The sequence below is a fragment of the Monocercomonoides exilis genome, assembly GCF_001643675.1.
Source record: "Monocercomonoides exilis strain PA203 chromosome Unknown scaffold16-1735695, whole genome shotgun sequence".
Classification (NCBI taxonomy): domain Eukaryota; phylum Preaxostyla; order Oxymonadida; family Polymastigidae; genus Monocercomonoides; species Monocercomonoides exilis.
Genome location: NW_027150561.1, coordinates 889,129 through 902,166, shown reverse-complemented (window position 1 = coordinate 902,166; position 13,038 = coordinate 889,129). Strand labels below are relative to the sequence as shown.

The following is a 13,038-nucleotide window of genomic DNA, read 5'->3' as shown; positions in this document are numbered from 1 at the left end:
AAATTTTATGTTTTTTTGCACGAAAGTGGGAAAGTGGTTGTGAATGTGTCGAGTGTGATTAATGGGAATAAGGCAGAGAATAATGGAGGAAATGGAGGGAGAGGAGGAGGGATGTTTGTGTTGATTGTGAGTGGGGTATGTGTATTGACAATTGGGCAAAATGTGAAGTTTTCGAAGGTGAATGAAAATGTGGTATCATATGGGAAGGATGTGTTTGTGAGTAATGGGAGTGGTTTGTTTTTGGAGTCAAAAGTGAATACCAATTCATTTTCATTTTTTGACACAAATGAAATTCCATCAGATTTGTTGAAACTGAGTGGGAGTAAAAATGGGGATGAAAATGGAATGATTCCACTGTTTGTGTATTTGTGCACAATGGGAACAAAGGTGACTGTTGATGGGAGTGGAAGAAATGGGATGGATCACAACCATTGTGGATTTGATGGATTCAGGTGTTTGACAGTTGATTATTGTGCGAACTCAAGAATGAGCAGCACTGTGAATGAAATTGAAATTGTCTCATCTTCGTCAATAAACAAGGAAATAACATGATCATCATTTGGTGTGATAATTTCAGGCAAAATAGTGTTATTCGATGGAGAGTAGATGGGAGTGAATGAGGAAGTGACAAGAGAGATGAAGTTTTGTGTTGAAAGAGTGGATGCAGGAAGTCTTGCAATTGAGGATTTCACACTTTCTGAGTTGATTGTGGTGAAAGTGATTATGGAGATTGGAGTAGAAGTGGAAGTGATTTCAGTGGTGAATGTGTCGATATTGAACAAAACAATGTCAGGTGAAATATTGACTTCGCTGACTGTTGGATCTCATAATATCCAATTCAAGAAAAGAGAAGAAAGAAACACACGTTCAGTTGCGAGATTGCATGAGTCGACATTCACAAACATTTTGAGTGGAGAGAATGGTACATGTGTTGTGAGTGTGGATTCGTTTGGGGTTTGTGTGGAGTGCGTGATGGAAGGGTGTGTGCTGACAAAGTGTGTGAGCGAGAGGAGCAAAGAAGGTGGAGGGGTGAAGATGTGTCTGAAGAGTGGGGAATCAGAATTGAAAATGAGAGGATGCTCGCTTGTGATGTGCATGTGCTCGACAGTGGATGGGAGAGGAGGAGTGGTGATGATTGATGCAGTTGATCCGAAAGACGAATCGGTTGAAACGAAAATACCAGCTCTTGGGGTGAGACTGGAAAGCATGTGATTTGTGATGAATGAAGTTTATGTTGGCAAGGATGTGCTTATCAAGTGTTTTTCTAATGATTAATTTGCGAACGAGACGCTGCTTGTTCTGGACTTCAGCCAGGATACTTTGACGTCGAACAACTCGATTTGTTTGGAAATCGGAAGGAAAATGTTGATGCTGACCAAATCTATTGATCACATTCATTTATTCGGAACAGGAATTCGTATCTCTGAATTGAAGTGATAGCAGGCAGTGCAGAGCACAGAATAAACCATGCCAGAGCATTAATTGTGATATTCAACACATTGAAAATAATTTTTTGAATATGCAATGGATTGAAGAAGAATGTCTGATTGGGGGAGTGTGTGAGATTGGAGATTTGAATGTGAAATCATTGAAGAGAGTGCAGGCAACCATTCATTTGAACACAATGATTGAAGATGATGAAATGAATGGAGGAAGTGTGACAGTGTTTGTTGATGAGTGTGTTGTGGAGAGATGTGGATTTGTGTTTGGGGAGATGTTTGGGTGGGATGGGGAAAACATTGTGAAAGAGAAGGATGGGAGATTGGAGATTTCGGAGTGTTTGTTCAGCTCATGTGGGAAAGGGCAAGTGATGAAGAGCAGGATTGTGTGTGTGGAGAGTGGAGAGCTGAAGATGACAGAAACAACATTTGATGGGATTCACACCACAGCACCACTTCTCTCGTTCACCAAAGAGGGAAAGGTTTCGATGAGTGAGATTGGAGTTTGGGATGTGATGAGTGAATGTGGTTTGATTTGTGTTGGAGTGAAGGTTGAAATGGAGATGAAGGAAGTGAATTATGAGAATAACTCTGTTTGTGGGAATGAGAGTGAGATGAGGATAGAAGAAACAAAAGAAGAAGTGAGTGTTCTGAACTGCTCATTTTGTGAATTCGCAGATCAAAAGGAGAATTGAAACATGACGCAGATTTGAGAAGGCAGAGAAGCGAATATTGAGGAATGAGAATTTGATGGAGGAAAAGAAGAAGGAGGTATCGATAGAAATTTTGCATGAAGAGGAGAAAAAAGAATGAATGATTCGTATGGATGGATGTGTTGAATGTGAAATCATTTGAGAGCAAAGACATGATCAAAGAATAAAAATGAGAAAAAATAACTTAAAAAAGTGTGAAAAGTGGATTGCAACAAACAAGTGCAAGAAATCAATCAAGAACAAATGTGAACAGAAACATTGCAAAAACTAGCAGAAAAAGCTTTTAAAAGGTAATTGAGGAAGATGATAGAAGAGAAATGTGATTTTCGAATCAAAAATTGTGATGCAAAGAAAAATTATTTTTTTCAAAAAGTCAAAAAAAAAAGTTATTTTTATTCAGATAAATAACTTTGTTCATTTTTCGCAAGGTATTTAAAAGAAAAGGTTTTCGTTTTTAACCTTTTCACTCTTTTTTTATATGAAATGACAATCTTTCGGAAATCTTTCATCTGAATGCATCTTGCGTATCAAATGAATATTTTGTAGAGTAAGTTTTTTTATAGTTCTTTGAAGCATTCTCATATGTGAATTTTTCATATTCTTTGTTAATGCTTGACAAATATTTTTTTCCTATTCTTTTTGGCATATGTCTAAATTTTTTGAAAAGTTCCTTTTGTTGGGTAGTTATTTTTGAAATCATAACTTTTTTCTGGGTGTGAATAATTTCTTTAATCCTTTCCTTGAGCAAGACTGTGGAAATTTCAATGTTGGATGTGATGCATTTGCGATATTGATGGATAAATAATTAAAAATTGATGGCCTTCTTCAAACAAAGAAAATTTCAACTTTTTGAAAAAATATTTCCAAATGAAAATTCTTTATATTAATTTTGATTTTTTTGGCATAAAGCTTATGATTTCAAAAATGATCACCCTGTTTTATTTTTCTGAAATATAAAAATTTCAGATTTTCATCAATTTTCTTCTCCTACTCACCGAATTTCGCTGTCATGAAAACAAAATCTTGAAAATGTGAAAATTCTCATTCCAGTGAAAGTTGGTGAGTTGGAATAAAATTTTAATGAAAATATTTAATTTTCATTTTCACCTGAAAATAAAACAAAAAGAACTTTTCAAAAATATTTGGACATATGGGTGATAATTTGTGAAATCATAACTTTTCTAGGAGTGTTGATTCTTAAAAAAACTTAATATTTTGTATAGGAATTATTCCATTTAAAAAGAAAAAATCAGGATAAAATTTAAAAAAAGACAATGTTTTTGATACTTTTCATGGAAAAATTATTCTTTGAAAGGAGAAAACACATTTCAGCGTTCATTTGTTAATGTTCAAAGAAAATTTTCAAACATATATTTTTTCACAGATAATATATGGATTCAAAAATAACAACCCATGTTGTAACTCCATTTTAAATCAAACTGTTTCACATTTCTTCATCAAACAAAATTTCTGTTTATTTCAAGCAACTTATTTTCTTTCTTTTACATTTTCTTTTTCATTAAATTCAGAGGACATTATGTAATTATTAAATATCGAATACTTATTTTGTCTGACACTTTTAACAGTCAAAACAGTCATTTCATCATTTCGGTAATATTAAATCAACATGCACAGTCGTGAATGAATTGGTTTGCTTTGTTTGGAAAAATTGATATTTGTGATAAATTATACTAGTCGGCAATCGAGTTCTGTTGGAAACATATTAGTGGAAAGGAAATAGAAAATAATTACACATTTCAAGTTCACAAATTCATTCATTGTTTCTAAGCAAGCGATACTTACATATAAAAAAATGAAGAGTTTTATTATCTTCAAATTTATATCAAAATATAGCGTCTTGTCTTTAATAGAAATCATATTATTCTGAACACAGGAATCCTTTAGCATAATATTCTATTTCATCATCATTTCAAGAATATAAAAACATATTTTTGAAGTGAATACAATATTTATCGAACATAATGATTTTTTATTAAAAATCGATCCATCCCATTTATTTGTTAATTAAGAATGAGCGAAAAGGAAGAAAGGCCACTCCCCGAAGGTATTACATTGTTAGAATACTTAAAGTTATTAAAATAACTTCGCATGCACATATTTCGTTTTTTAAGGATGGTTTTCAAGCGTTGACGAAGAATCTGGTTTGAGATCTTTTTTCAGAAAATATTTTAATGTTCTTGAATCTTAAATACAATTTTATCACTAAAAGGAAATACATATTATTATCAAGGTTTAATATCTTGATGACTATTGTTAACTTTACTCATTGTTTTTTAATTTCTAATTCAAAAAAGAGGGAGGATCTCCACAATGGAATTTTCCTGGTGATCCAGAAATAACCGAAGAAGAACCAGAAAATAATTCTACTGAAGACACCAAAGACTCCATAGCTGAAGGATTTGAAATCCCTCCAGGTGCAAGTGACGAAGCACAATCTGTTGCCACATTTCATAGAAGTGTTGATGAAACTTCAACATCTGCAAGTGACATGAGTGCAACAAGCGAAAACACAACTTCGGAACCCGCTAAAAGTTCAGAACCTGTCGTTTCAGTTGAAGAGAACACAGTATCAAATCAGCAGCCCGCTTCAGAATCCGCTGCGAAAGAAGTGATTCCAGCTAAATCAAAAGAGAAAGAGAAAAAGAAAAAGAAAGAGAAATCTCCTTCAAAGCTAACGACATCATCAAGCGACTTACCAGAATTTTTGCAGAAAATCGAAAAATATGTGATGAAAAAATTCGTTTCATTTTGTTTTTTCCCTTTTCAAGGGATCAATTGCCTTATCATCTATTTGCTTCCTCAACTTTTATGGCTCCTTGCTGAATTTATTTGCAGCGTTGTGTATCTTGCGAACAATGGCTTGCCAAAAGGTCTTGAAAGGCAGATTTTCTTGAACAGCGGATGCGAAAAGGGATATTTCATGCCTGCATGGATGCTTGTAGATTCATTGGCAGGATTTGCAGATCTTGCGTTGCACATGATTGTTATGTCAAAGCCTGCGCAGGTGCTGAAAGCGGATACACCATCCATTTTTTCCTCTCCGTTCAATGTGATTACCGAGGAGAAAGGAAATGCTAAACTGATGTACAAGATTGGTCTTCTTTCCTGGACCATCTTCCGCATGTTTTCGTTTATATGGACATTTATTGGCTCTGTTTTCCTCGCTATTACACGGTACAGCTGGAACACCATGTCCAAAGAAGGAAATATTATCCAAACGATGCCACACAGATTATGCGTATGCAATGAATGAATCCTTTTTGACAATAACATTCGTGTTTTCTTTGAAATTTTAACAGAATTTTAAGCAGTTTTTGATTGAGTGTTCAACCATTTTCTTTCTTTCTTTCTTCTTTCTTTCTTTTTTTTTTTCTTGGTAGAGTAATTAATTAATTTTTGAAAACATTTTTTTTCCATTTTTTGTTCTTTTCTTTTTTCCACTTATATCCACTTCTATCAATTATTTTTAACTTTTCTCTCTATTGTTAATTATTTTATTTTTATTTTATTTTTATTTTTATTTATAAATAACTTTCTCAGTTTTACATACGCAACTGGCAAAAGAACCCTTTTACCAAATACACAATCGTCTATCCATTTGACATTGCCAATGGAGATAGTCCAGTGTTTGCCACTCCGTCTGGCCTTATGCAATTTACCTCCTTCTGCCTGATGCTCAACTGGTTCTCGCTCGGATGCACAGTTACAATCGGCTGCTTTGCGTGTTTTGTTCGCGTAGTGTTTAGGCATATGGCTGGTGTTGCTGCAGAAACATCTGCAGAAATCAATGCAAATAATGCTTCACCATTTGTTGAGTCACAGTAAATTTTTTTCTACAAATTTCAATTGATTCGAAAATCCAAAATCTTTTTTTGAAAAAATTTTTTTTGTTTTATTTTATCCATTTTTAAAGTATTTTTCTCTTTTTAATTTGAAATGTGGTATCAAATTGATTGTTTGACATGAGTATCGCTTAAAGGCTTTGGAAATTATCACAGCGTTAAGCTTTTAATAATTTTGGCGTAGGCATTGCGTTCATTAAAACCTTTTATTTTTTTGTACGACTGTACAATCATAGAATTTTATTCTTTATTTTGATTTGTTGTGAAAATTCCGGTTTTCGTCAATGAAAAATTTGCTTTGATAAGTGATTTCATTTTCCTTCGTGGCTGTCAAATGATGGCAAAGAGTTGTTCTCACCATTTGAAAATTTTTTTCGAGCATTTAATTCACTTTTGTGTATTCGCTCATTTCTTTAGCACATTTAATGAAATCATGTCACTATTGAAGATTGATACCGGTAAGCTTTTGTATATCTTGCTTCTATTTTTTAATTCACTTTGAAAATGAATAAACATTTTCTTTCCAAAAGAATATTTAGCAAAATGAAGAATTATTTTTTGCGCGTTGAACAACTTTTGATAGCTTCTTTAATACTGTGAATCAGAAAATGAACAATTGAAATTTTCATTCTTCTAACTAAATATTTAGACTGATCATAGCAGATACTGCATTTTCTCTCAAGTTTTGATCTAACTTCAATTCTCAAGAGAAATAAAGTTATAATTTTTGAATTTAAGATGGATGCTTGCTATTAAAGAATCTTTTGAGAGAAACCAAAATTTCCTTTTCGCAACATTAAAAAAGATCAAATCCTGAATGAAAGTTTGTATTCAAAAAGGATGAATAATTAAATTATTTCTCATTGGTTGCATTTTTATTTTAATTTAAATTTATTATTATACAAAAGCTGAATACACTAACATTATATATATTAAGCAAAAATATGAATAGAATAACATCTTCAGAAAAATAATCGATGCAAAGAGCACATCAATAATTTAAATAGATAATACACAATGTCCGCCAACAATAAACTTATTTTTGGAGTAACAATAATTCAATGTCTATAAACCTAAACTCTGCCTTTATTTAAAAAAAAAAATTTTTTTTTTTTAAATTCAAACTCAATGAAATCACAACGAGTGAAAAATAAAAATAAAAATATAAATATTAAAATATTAAAATGTGAAAAAATTAAAATTAAAAATAACATATAAAGATAAGAATTTAGCTGACATATGATGGCGGCAACGATAAAAAAAAATGGAAAAAAAAAATTAAAATTAAAAATTGAAAAAAAGAGATAGAGAGAAATATAAATTGGAACATATCATGATCTCAAATCACTTCCCATCGGTATCAATGGCAAAATAAAGAAATATTCTTTGCTAAAAAAATTGGAAAAAAAATAAAATAAAAAACCATAAAGATAATGATTGCTTAAAATAAAATAAAAAATAATATGCTGTCTAAAGAAGAATCCAGAAATGAAATGGATTGCTTATAAAAATTTTCTTCATAAAAAAAAAAAAAAAAAAAAAAAAAAAAAAAAAAAAAAAAAAAAAAAAAAAAAACGCTAACCAAACTCTGAAAAAAGAGGCGTACACTTGACAATTCAGTGACACTTATTCCCCACACAACCACATCAAAACATAATTAATAGAGATGAATCGCCAAATAGTGAGTAAGTGAGAGTGAGAAAGAAAGAGAGAGAGAAAGAGAATAAAAATTGAAAATGAAATAAAATTTTTCTTTTCAAAGAAAATTTCTAAAAAATGCTAATTTCATATTGAAATATCACTGAGTGAAACGAAAATTCAATGAAGAAGCATTCACAAACACATTTTTTTGTTTCCATTTTTTATTTTATTTTATTTATTTTATTCTTTTATTCTTTTTTTTTTTTAAATCTATAAGATAAATAAGTTATCTTCACATACACTAAAAAACAATATATATATGGAAAAACCTCTGGAAAAACCTCTGGAAAATAATACTGAAAAAAAAAATATTATTTCTGAAGAAATATGCAACTGAATATCATCATCACCATCACTTCTCCTTCTCTTCCTGTAAGAAGACAAAAGAACCACACATGCAAACTCCCACACTCACGCTTACACACACACACACCCACAATAGAAACAATTCGTTTCTTTTTCTCCATCTTTTTCCTTCCTCTCCGTTTTCTTCTCCCCCTTCTCTTTCTTCTTCTTCTTCCTCTTCCTCTTCCTTCTTCTTCTTCTTCCTCTCCACAATCTTACTTCTTCTCCACTTGTGTAGGACTTCCGCTGGGAGAAGAAGGCGATTGTGATGTCTTCTTCTTGAACTTCGGAATGAGCGACGGCGCAAACTGCTTCAAAGACTTCAGTTTTGTTGCATCTGCTCGTAAAACTGGTACTTTCGCTGTTACCTCTTCTTTTGTTTCTTTTGTTTCTTTCTCTTCTTTTATTCCTTTTTCTTCTCTTTCTCCTCTTTCTCCTCTTTCTCCTTCAATTGAAGCACTTGAAATGCTATCAGACGGTTTTTGAGAAGAAGAAGAAGAAGAAGGAGAAGAACTTGAATTTGAAGAAGTATTAGAAGAAGAAGGGCTTTTTGCAGCAGAAAGCTTTGCGCTGTTCGAATTCATTGTGTTTGACTGAGAGGAGCGAGACAAAGGACTGCTGCAGGGAAGAGAATGGCGGGGCAGACGCACAGGAATGTTATACAATGAAGGAGAAGGAAGAGAAGGAGAAGGCGAAGGAGAAGGGGAAGACGGAGGAGGAGGAGAAGAAGAGGCAATGGAATAGGAATAAGTACGAGAAGAAGAAGAAGAGGAAGAGGAAGAGGAAGAATTGAACTGAGGAGAGGTTGAGACAAGACTGCGAGGCGAATAAGAAGTGGGAGAGATTGAGAACACACGGCGACGGGGATGAGGAGAAGCAGACTGAGTTGTATTGCTGGCGAATGAAGAAGAAGAAGAAGAAGAAGAAGAAGAAGAGGAGGAGGAGGAGGAGGAAGATGAACAAGCAGAAGAAGAATTGGTAGTGGAAGAATTAGAAGCAGAAGAAGAAGATGATGATGATGAAGTATATGATGAGATGGAAGAAGAGGGAGAATACGAGTTCGGTGAAGCAGTTGTAACAGCTGATGTTGATGCCGTCGGAGAAACGGAGAAATTCGGAGAAGGGGAAGGGGAAGGCGAGGATGAAGGAGCCAGCTTGGGGTGTGTGTGTGTTAAGTCTCCATTTGCTGAAGACTTTGTGCTTAACAGCGGCGGAACAGCTGGATGAGAGGAAACAGATGTTTCTTTGTTTGAGTGTTGTGTTTGAGAATTTGCTGAAATTGTTGGATTCGGAGGATGAAGATGGCGAGTTGGATGACGATCAGAAAGTGAGGCAGATTCAGAAGAAGAGGGAGAAAAAGAAGAAGGGTTAGAATTAGAGGCAGAAGAAGAAGAAGAAGAAGTAGAAGAAAGAGCCGAAAAAGCCTGTGAATGATTCGAAGGGAAAGAAGAAGCGTCAGCATTAGCATAATTGGTTGTAGCTGTTGTGGTTGTAGTATTAATGCTATACTGTGTCTGCGAGCGCCTTGAAGAAGAAGAAGAAGTCCCATTCGAAGCCGAAGAAACGATGCTATTTGCACAGTTGTCTACAGTTGAGACAGAATTCGCGTCCCATTGGCTTGCGCCATGCTGCACGGCATCTGAAGGCAGATGGGAGAGATTTGAGGTGAACGAAGAGATCGAATGGACAGATGCGACAGAATGGACGGAGTTGTTAGATTCACTTAGGCGTCGGGTGTGATGAGAAGAAGAAGAAGAATTTTCATATTCAGAGGAAAAAGGAGGGTTCAATGAAGAAGAAGTGGTAGAAGAAGCAGAAGAAGAAGTGGTTGGAGTGTTAGGAAGACGGTGTGAAGTTGGCTGAAGTGGCGGGGCAGGAGACAAACGAGATGAACGAAATGTAGAGGAGCCATCAGATGAAGGAATGGAATGCGAATGAGGACGGGAATGAGGACGGGAAGAAGAGGAAGAGGAAGAGGAAGAGGAGGAAGATGAATGTGAAGAAGAAGAAGAAGAAGAATTGTTTGGGTGAGATGTATGTGGAACAGAGATATAAGAAGTGGAAGGAGAAGAGGAAGCTGATGATAAGGGGGTCGAGGGTAAAGAAGAAGAAGGGCTGGGGAAATGAAATGTAGCAGACGGGTTTGTGGGAGAAGGCAGGGCAGTTGCTGGCGGCGAAACAGCAGATGAATGAGAGGAACCAGAATATGTTGCGTGAGCAGTAGAAGAAGAAGGAAAAGCCGAAGAAAATGATGGCGGGCGTATCGAAGCCGAGAATGGAGAGTCAATGCTGGAGGAGGTTGGGCTGGTGAGGTACGAGTTCGTCTCAGACGCTGTGTCCGCAAGTTCTCCTCTGTTGCTCCTGTACGACATGATCGAATGCCTTCTGCGCGGATGCCTCACTCTGCATCCATACTCCACTTCAAACACACGCACTTTTTCTTTGAACCCCTTCAGACTCTTTGCCGGCACCTCAATCACAAGAATGTCTTCGCCTTGCTCGTAGCACTGCTGCTCCGTGTTCCGGGACGTCGCTAGCAGATTCATCGAGTTCAGCTTCAGATCTGTCCGACACAGCTCATTCGGTGTGTCTTCTCTTTCCACCTCGTCTTTCTCCCTCTCGTTCCTCTCTCTTTCTGTCTCTAAATCGTCACCTCTGCTTCCCGACATCACACTTCCTGCCGCCGACGGCAGCTCTGGCAGATCCCTCACACTCAGCAACCCTTCGATCTGCTCTTTTGTGCCTTCGCTGATCAAGATCTGGTGCGGCTCAGCAGCAGAACACAGACGAGAGGCAAGGTTCACTGCATCTCCAATCATCGTGTACTCCATTCTGGTGGTTGCTCCCAGAAACCCAGCAATTGCATGTCCCGTGTTGATGCCGATTCCAATGCTGAACGGCTGGAAGGGAGGAGGGCATGGCGGCATTGGAATGTCCACCTCAATGTCAGCATCTGCACCTGGAAGCGCATCTTTCTCGCTGGCGCTTCCATTTTTCCTGCTTTCCCTCCTTTTTCTCCGCTGCCTCGCAAGCTCCTTCAGCTTCTTCTCTCTCTCCTGCTTCGCAGCTGTCCACACCCTCATCTTCTCCTTCCACTTCTCCTTCCGCTCTTTGTCCCACAGCCACAGCTGCTGTCTGCACTTCAGTGCTGCTTTGACGCTCTTCAGTGTGATCATCTCGCTCGGCATCTCCTTCTCTTCCTCCAGCAGCTGCCCGCCCCACGTCGCCATGATGATGTCGTCGATGTACTTGTCCAGCACCCCGTCAAACTCGAAGATGCACTCCACCATCCTCCCAAAGTAGTCATTCAGAAAGCCAAACAGCTCCGCAGGCGAATGCGCGGCGGAGCGAGGGAGCACACGTTTCGGCTCTGCGAAGAAGATCGTGGCGTGTTTGGCCTCGATGCAGCTGCGGTGCGTCAGCAGCGGGTTCTCACGCAGGATCCGCTTCATCACCTGCTGTGGGAAGAACCGCTGGAGGCTCTCTTGCTCTTTCTCCTCCTTGACAATTCGTGCAAGTAGCTTCTGATTCGACACCACTTTGCCGATGGGGTTTGCCACTGACTGCAGAAGCGACAGGTCTTTCTTCTGAAAGGCATCGCGCTCTGCACAGTCCAGCACCACCACGCCCACAACTTCCCCTCCGCCGATCAGCGGCGCAGCGAGTGTGGAGCGTGCACTTGCACACGCAATCGACTTGCTCATCGTCCAGCGGTCGTCGGCTTGCCGGTCAGAAGACAGAATCACCTGCTTCTGCCTCCGCACATACTCCACCAGCGCCTCAGAGAACGTGAACTTCTCGTGCTCGAAGTCTTCCTCTGCGTTCTCCTCGTCTGATTCGCTGACTTCCTCATCTCCATTGTTGTTGTTGTTATTGCTGAGGATGTTGCTGATACTGTCTTCGCTCCCTCCTTCCTCTAATCCACCTCTGCCTCTTCCCCTCTTCTTGCCTCGGCCGCTGTCTTCGTCGCTCTCCTCGCTCAGCGTCAGCCGGCTGTCCCGCTTCCGCTTGCGGTACCGCTCGGCGATCATCCGCATCTTCTTCTGCCCTTCTTCGACAATCAGAACAACAATGTGGTCCGCTCGAGGAAACAGCTTGAACAGCACATTCTATTTTTTTCATAGAAATAATAATGATGATGAAAAATGTTTAAATAGAATTAATTGAATGTGTAAAATATAACATAATCGTATTAAAGAGACACACTATTGCTTTCGGAGTCATGCTTTCGATATCCATATCAAAGCCTTGCCTGTTGAATAAATATGCTATTCTTAATTTATCGTAATCTGCTCGAAGAGAATATTCATCGGTAATCTGAGAACTTGGCGGAAAATCCATTTCTTGTGTATTTACGTTCAATCCTTCTTCGACTTTCATTGTTTGGCGAGGATCTGTCGGATCAGTCATTTCCACAGCTTCTGTTGTGATCTGAAAAGTGACAAAGCATGTTCCAAATGCAATTTTATCTCCAGATGCAAGCGGTTCTCCCATTGTATCTTCCGATCTATCAATTGGGCTCATATCTTTTTTACTTTCTTGAATTTTCTGACCAGACTTATCAACAGTTTCATAAATTGAGACTCGTTTTGAATTTACGGTTGTTGAATTCAAGCTGTGGCAATCCTTTATATAAAAATGTTTTCCTTTTTTATAAATTACAGCATGAATTTTGGAAATTTCTCTTTCAATAATGCGAATATTAGCTGATGATCCTCTTCCAATTGTTGTTCGTTTCTCTGTAATTCGAAATTCTTTTTCATTTGAAGAACTGGAAACAAGTTTCAAAATTCCAACATGTATGTAGTGCACATTTGCATTAAAAGAACCTCGTTGCTGAGGGATACGATGCATTTAGCAAATGAAAATATTCTGAATTGATAAAGGTTAAAATATCAAATTTCAATAAATGTTATCAAATAAAAAATGATTATAACAAGTAAACATTTCAACGTAGCGTTGTTGCAAATCCTACAC

General features: G+C 37.3%; 4 protein-coding genes across 4 annotated transcripts; 3 read left to right on the top strand and 1 right to left on the bottom strand.

Annotated features, from left to right (window-relative positions):
• Positions 1 to 606: 606 nt before the first annotated feature.
• Positions 607 to 1,212, top strand: MONOS_4328 (uncharacterized protein; the record flags this gene model as incomplete). Its single annotated transcript, XM_067874391.1, has 1 exon — positions 607 to 1,212. The coding sequence occupies one exon, from the start codon at positions 607 to 609 to the stop codon at positions 1,210 to 1,212; it is 606 nt and encodes a 201-aa protein (XP_067729615.1).
• A 307-nt stretch (positions 1,213 to 1,519) lies between these two features.
• MONOS_4327 (uncharacterized protein) lies at positions 1,520 to 2,134 on the top strand (the record flags this gene model as incomplete). The annotated part of the gene is made up of 1 exon (XM_067874390.1): positions 1,520 to 2,134. One exon carries the CDS (start codon positions 1,520 to 1,522, stop codon positions 2,132 to 2,134), a length of 615 nt encoding a protein of 204 aa, XP_067729614.1.
• Positions 2,135 to 4,472: 2,338 nt separating this feature from the next.
• On the top strand, positions 4,473 to 6,488 carry MONOS_4326 (uncharacterized protein). Its single transcript, XM_067874389.1, has 2 exons — positions 4,473 to 5,411; positions 5,714 to 6,488. The coding sequence occupies exons 1-2, from the start codon at positions 4,662 to 4,664 to the stop codon at positions 5,996 to 5,998; spliced, it is 1,035 nt and encodes a 344-aa protein (XP_067729613.1). The 5' UTR covers positions 4,473 to 4,661; the 3' UTR covers positions 5,999 to 6,488.
• A 1,414-nt stretch (positions 6,489 to 7,902) lies between these two features.
• MONOS_4325 (uncharacterized protein) lies at positions 7,903 to 12,585 on the bottom strand (the record flags this gene model as incomplete). The annotated part of the gene is made up of 2 exons (XM_067874388.1): positions 7,903 to 12,170; positions 12,268 to 12,585. The coding sequence occupies 2 exons, from the start codon at positions 12,583 to 12,585 to the stop codon at positions 8,277 to 8,279; spliced, it is 4,212 nt and encodes a 1,403-aa protein (XP_067729612.1). The 3' UTR covers positions 7,903 to 8,276.
• Between the last annotated feature and the right edge of the window lie 453 nt (positions 12,586 to 13,038).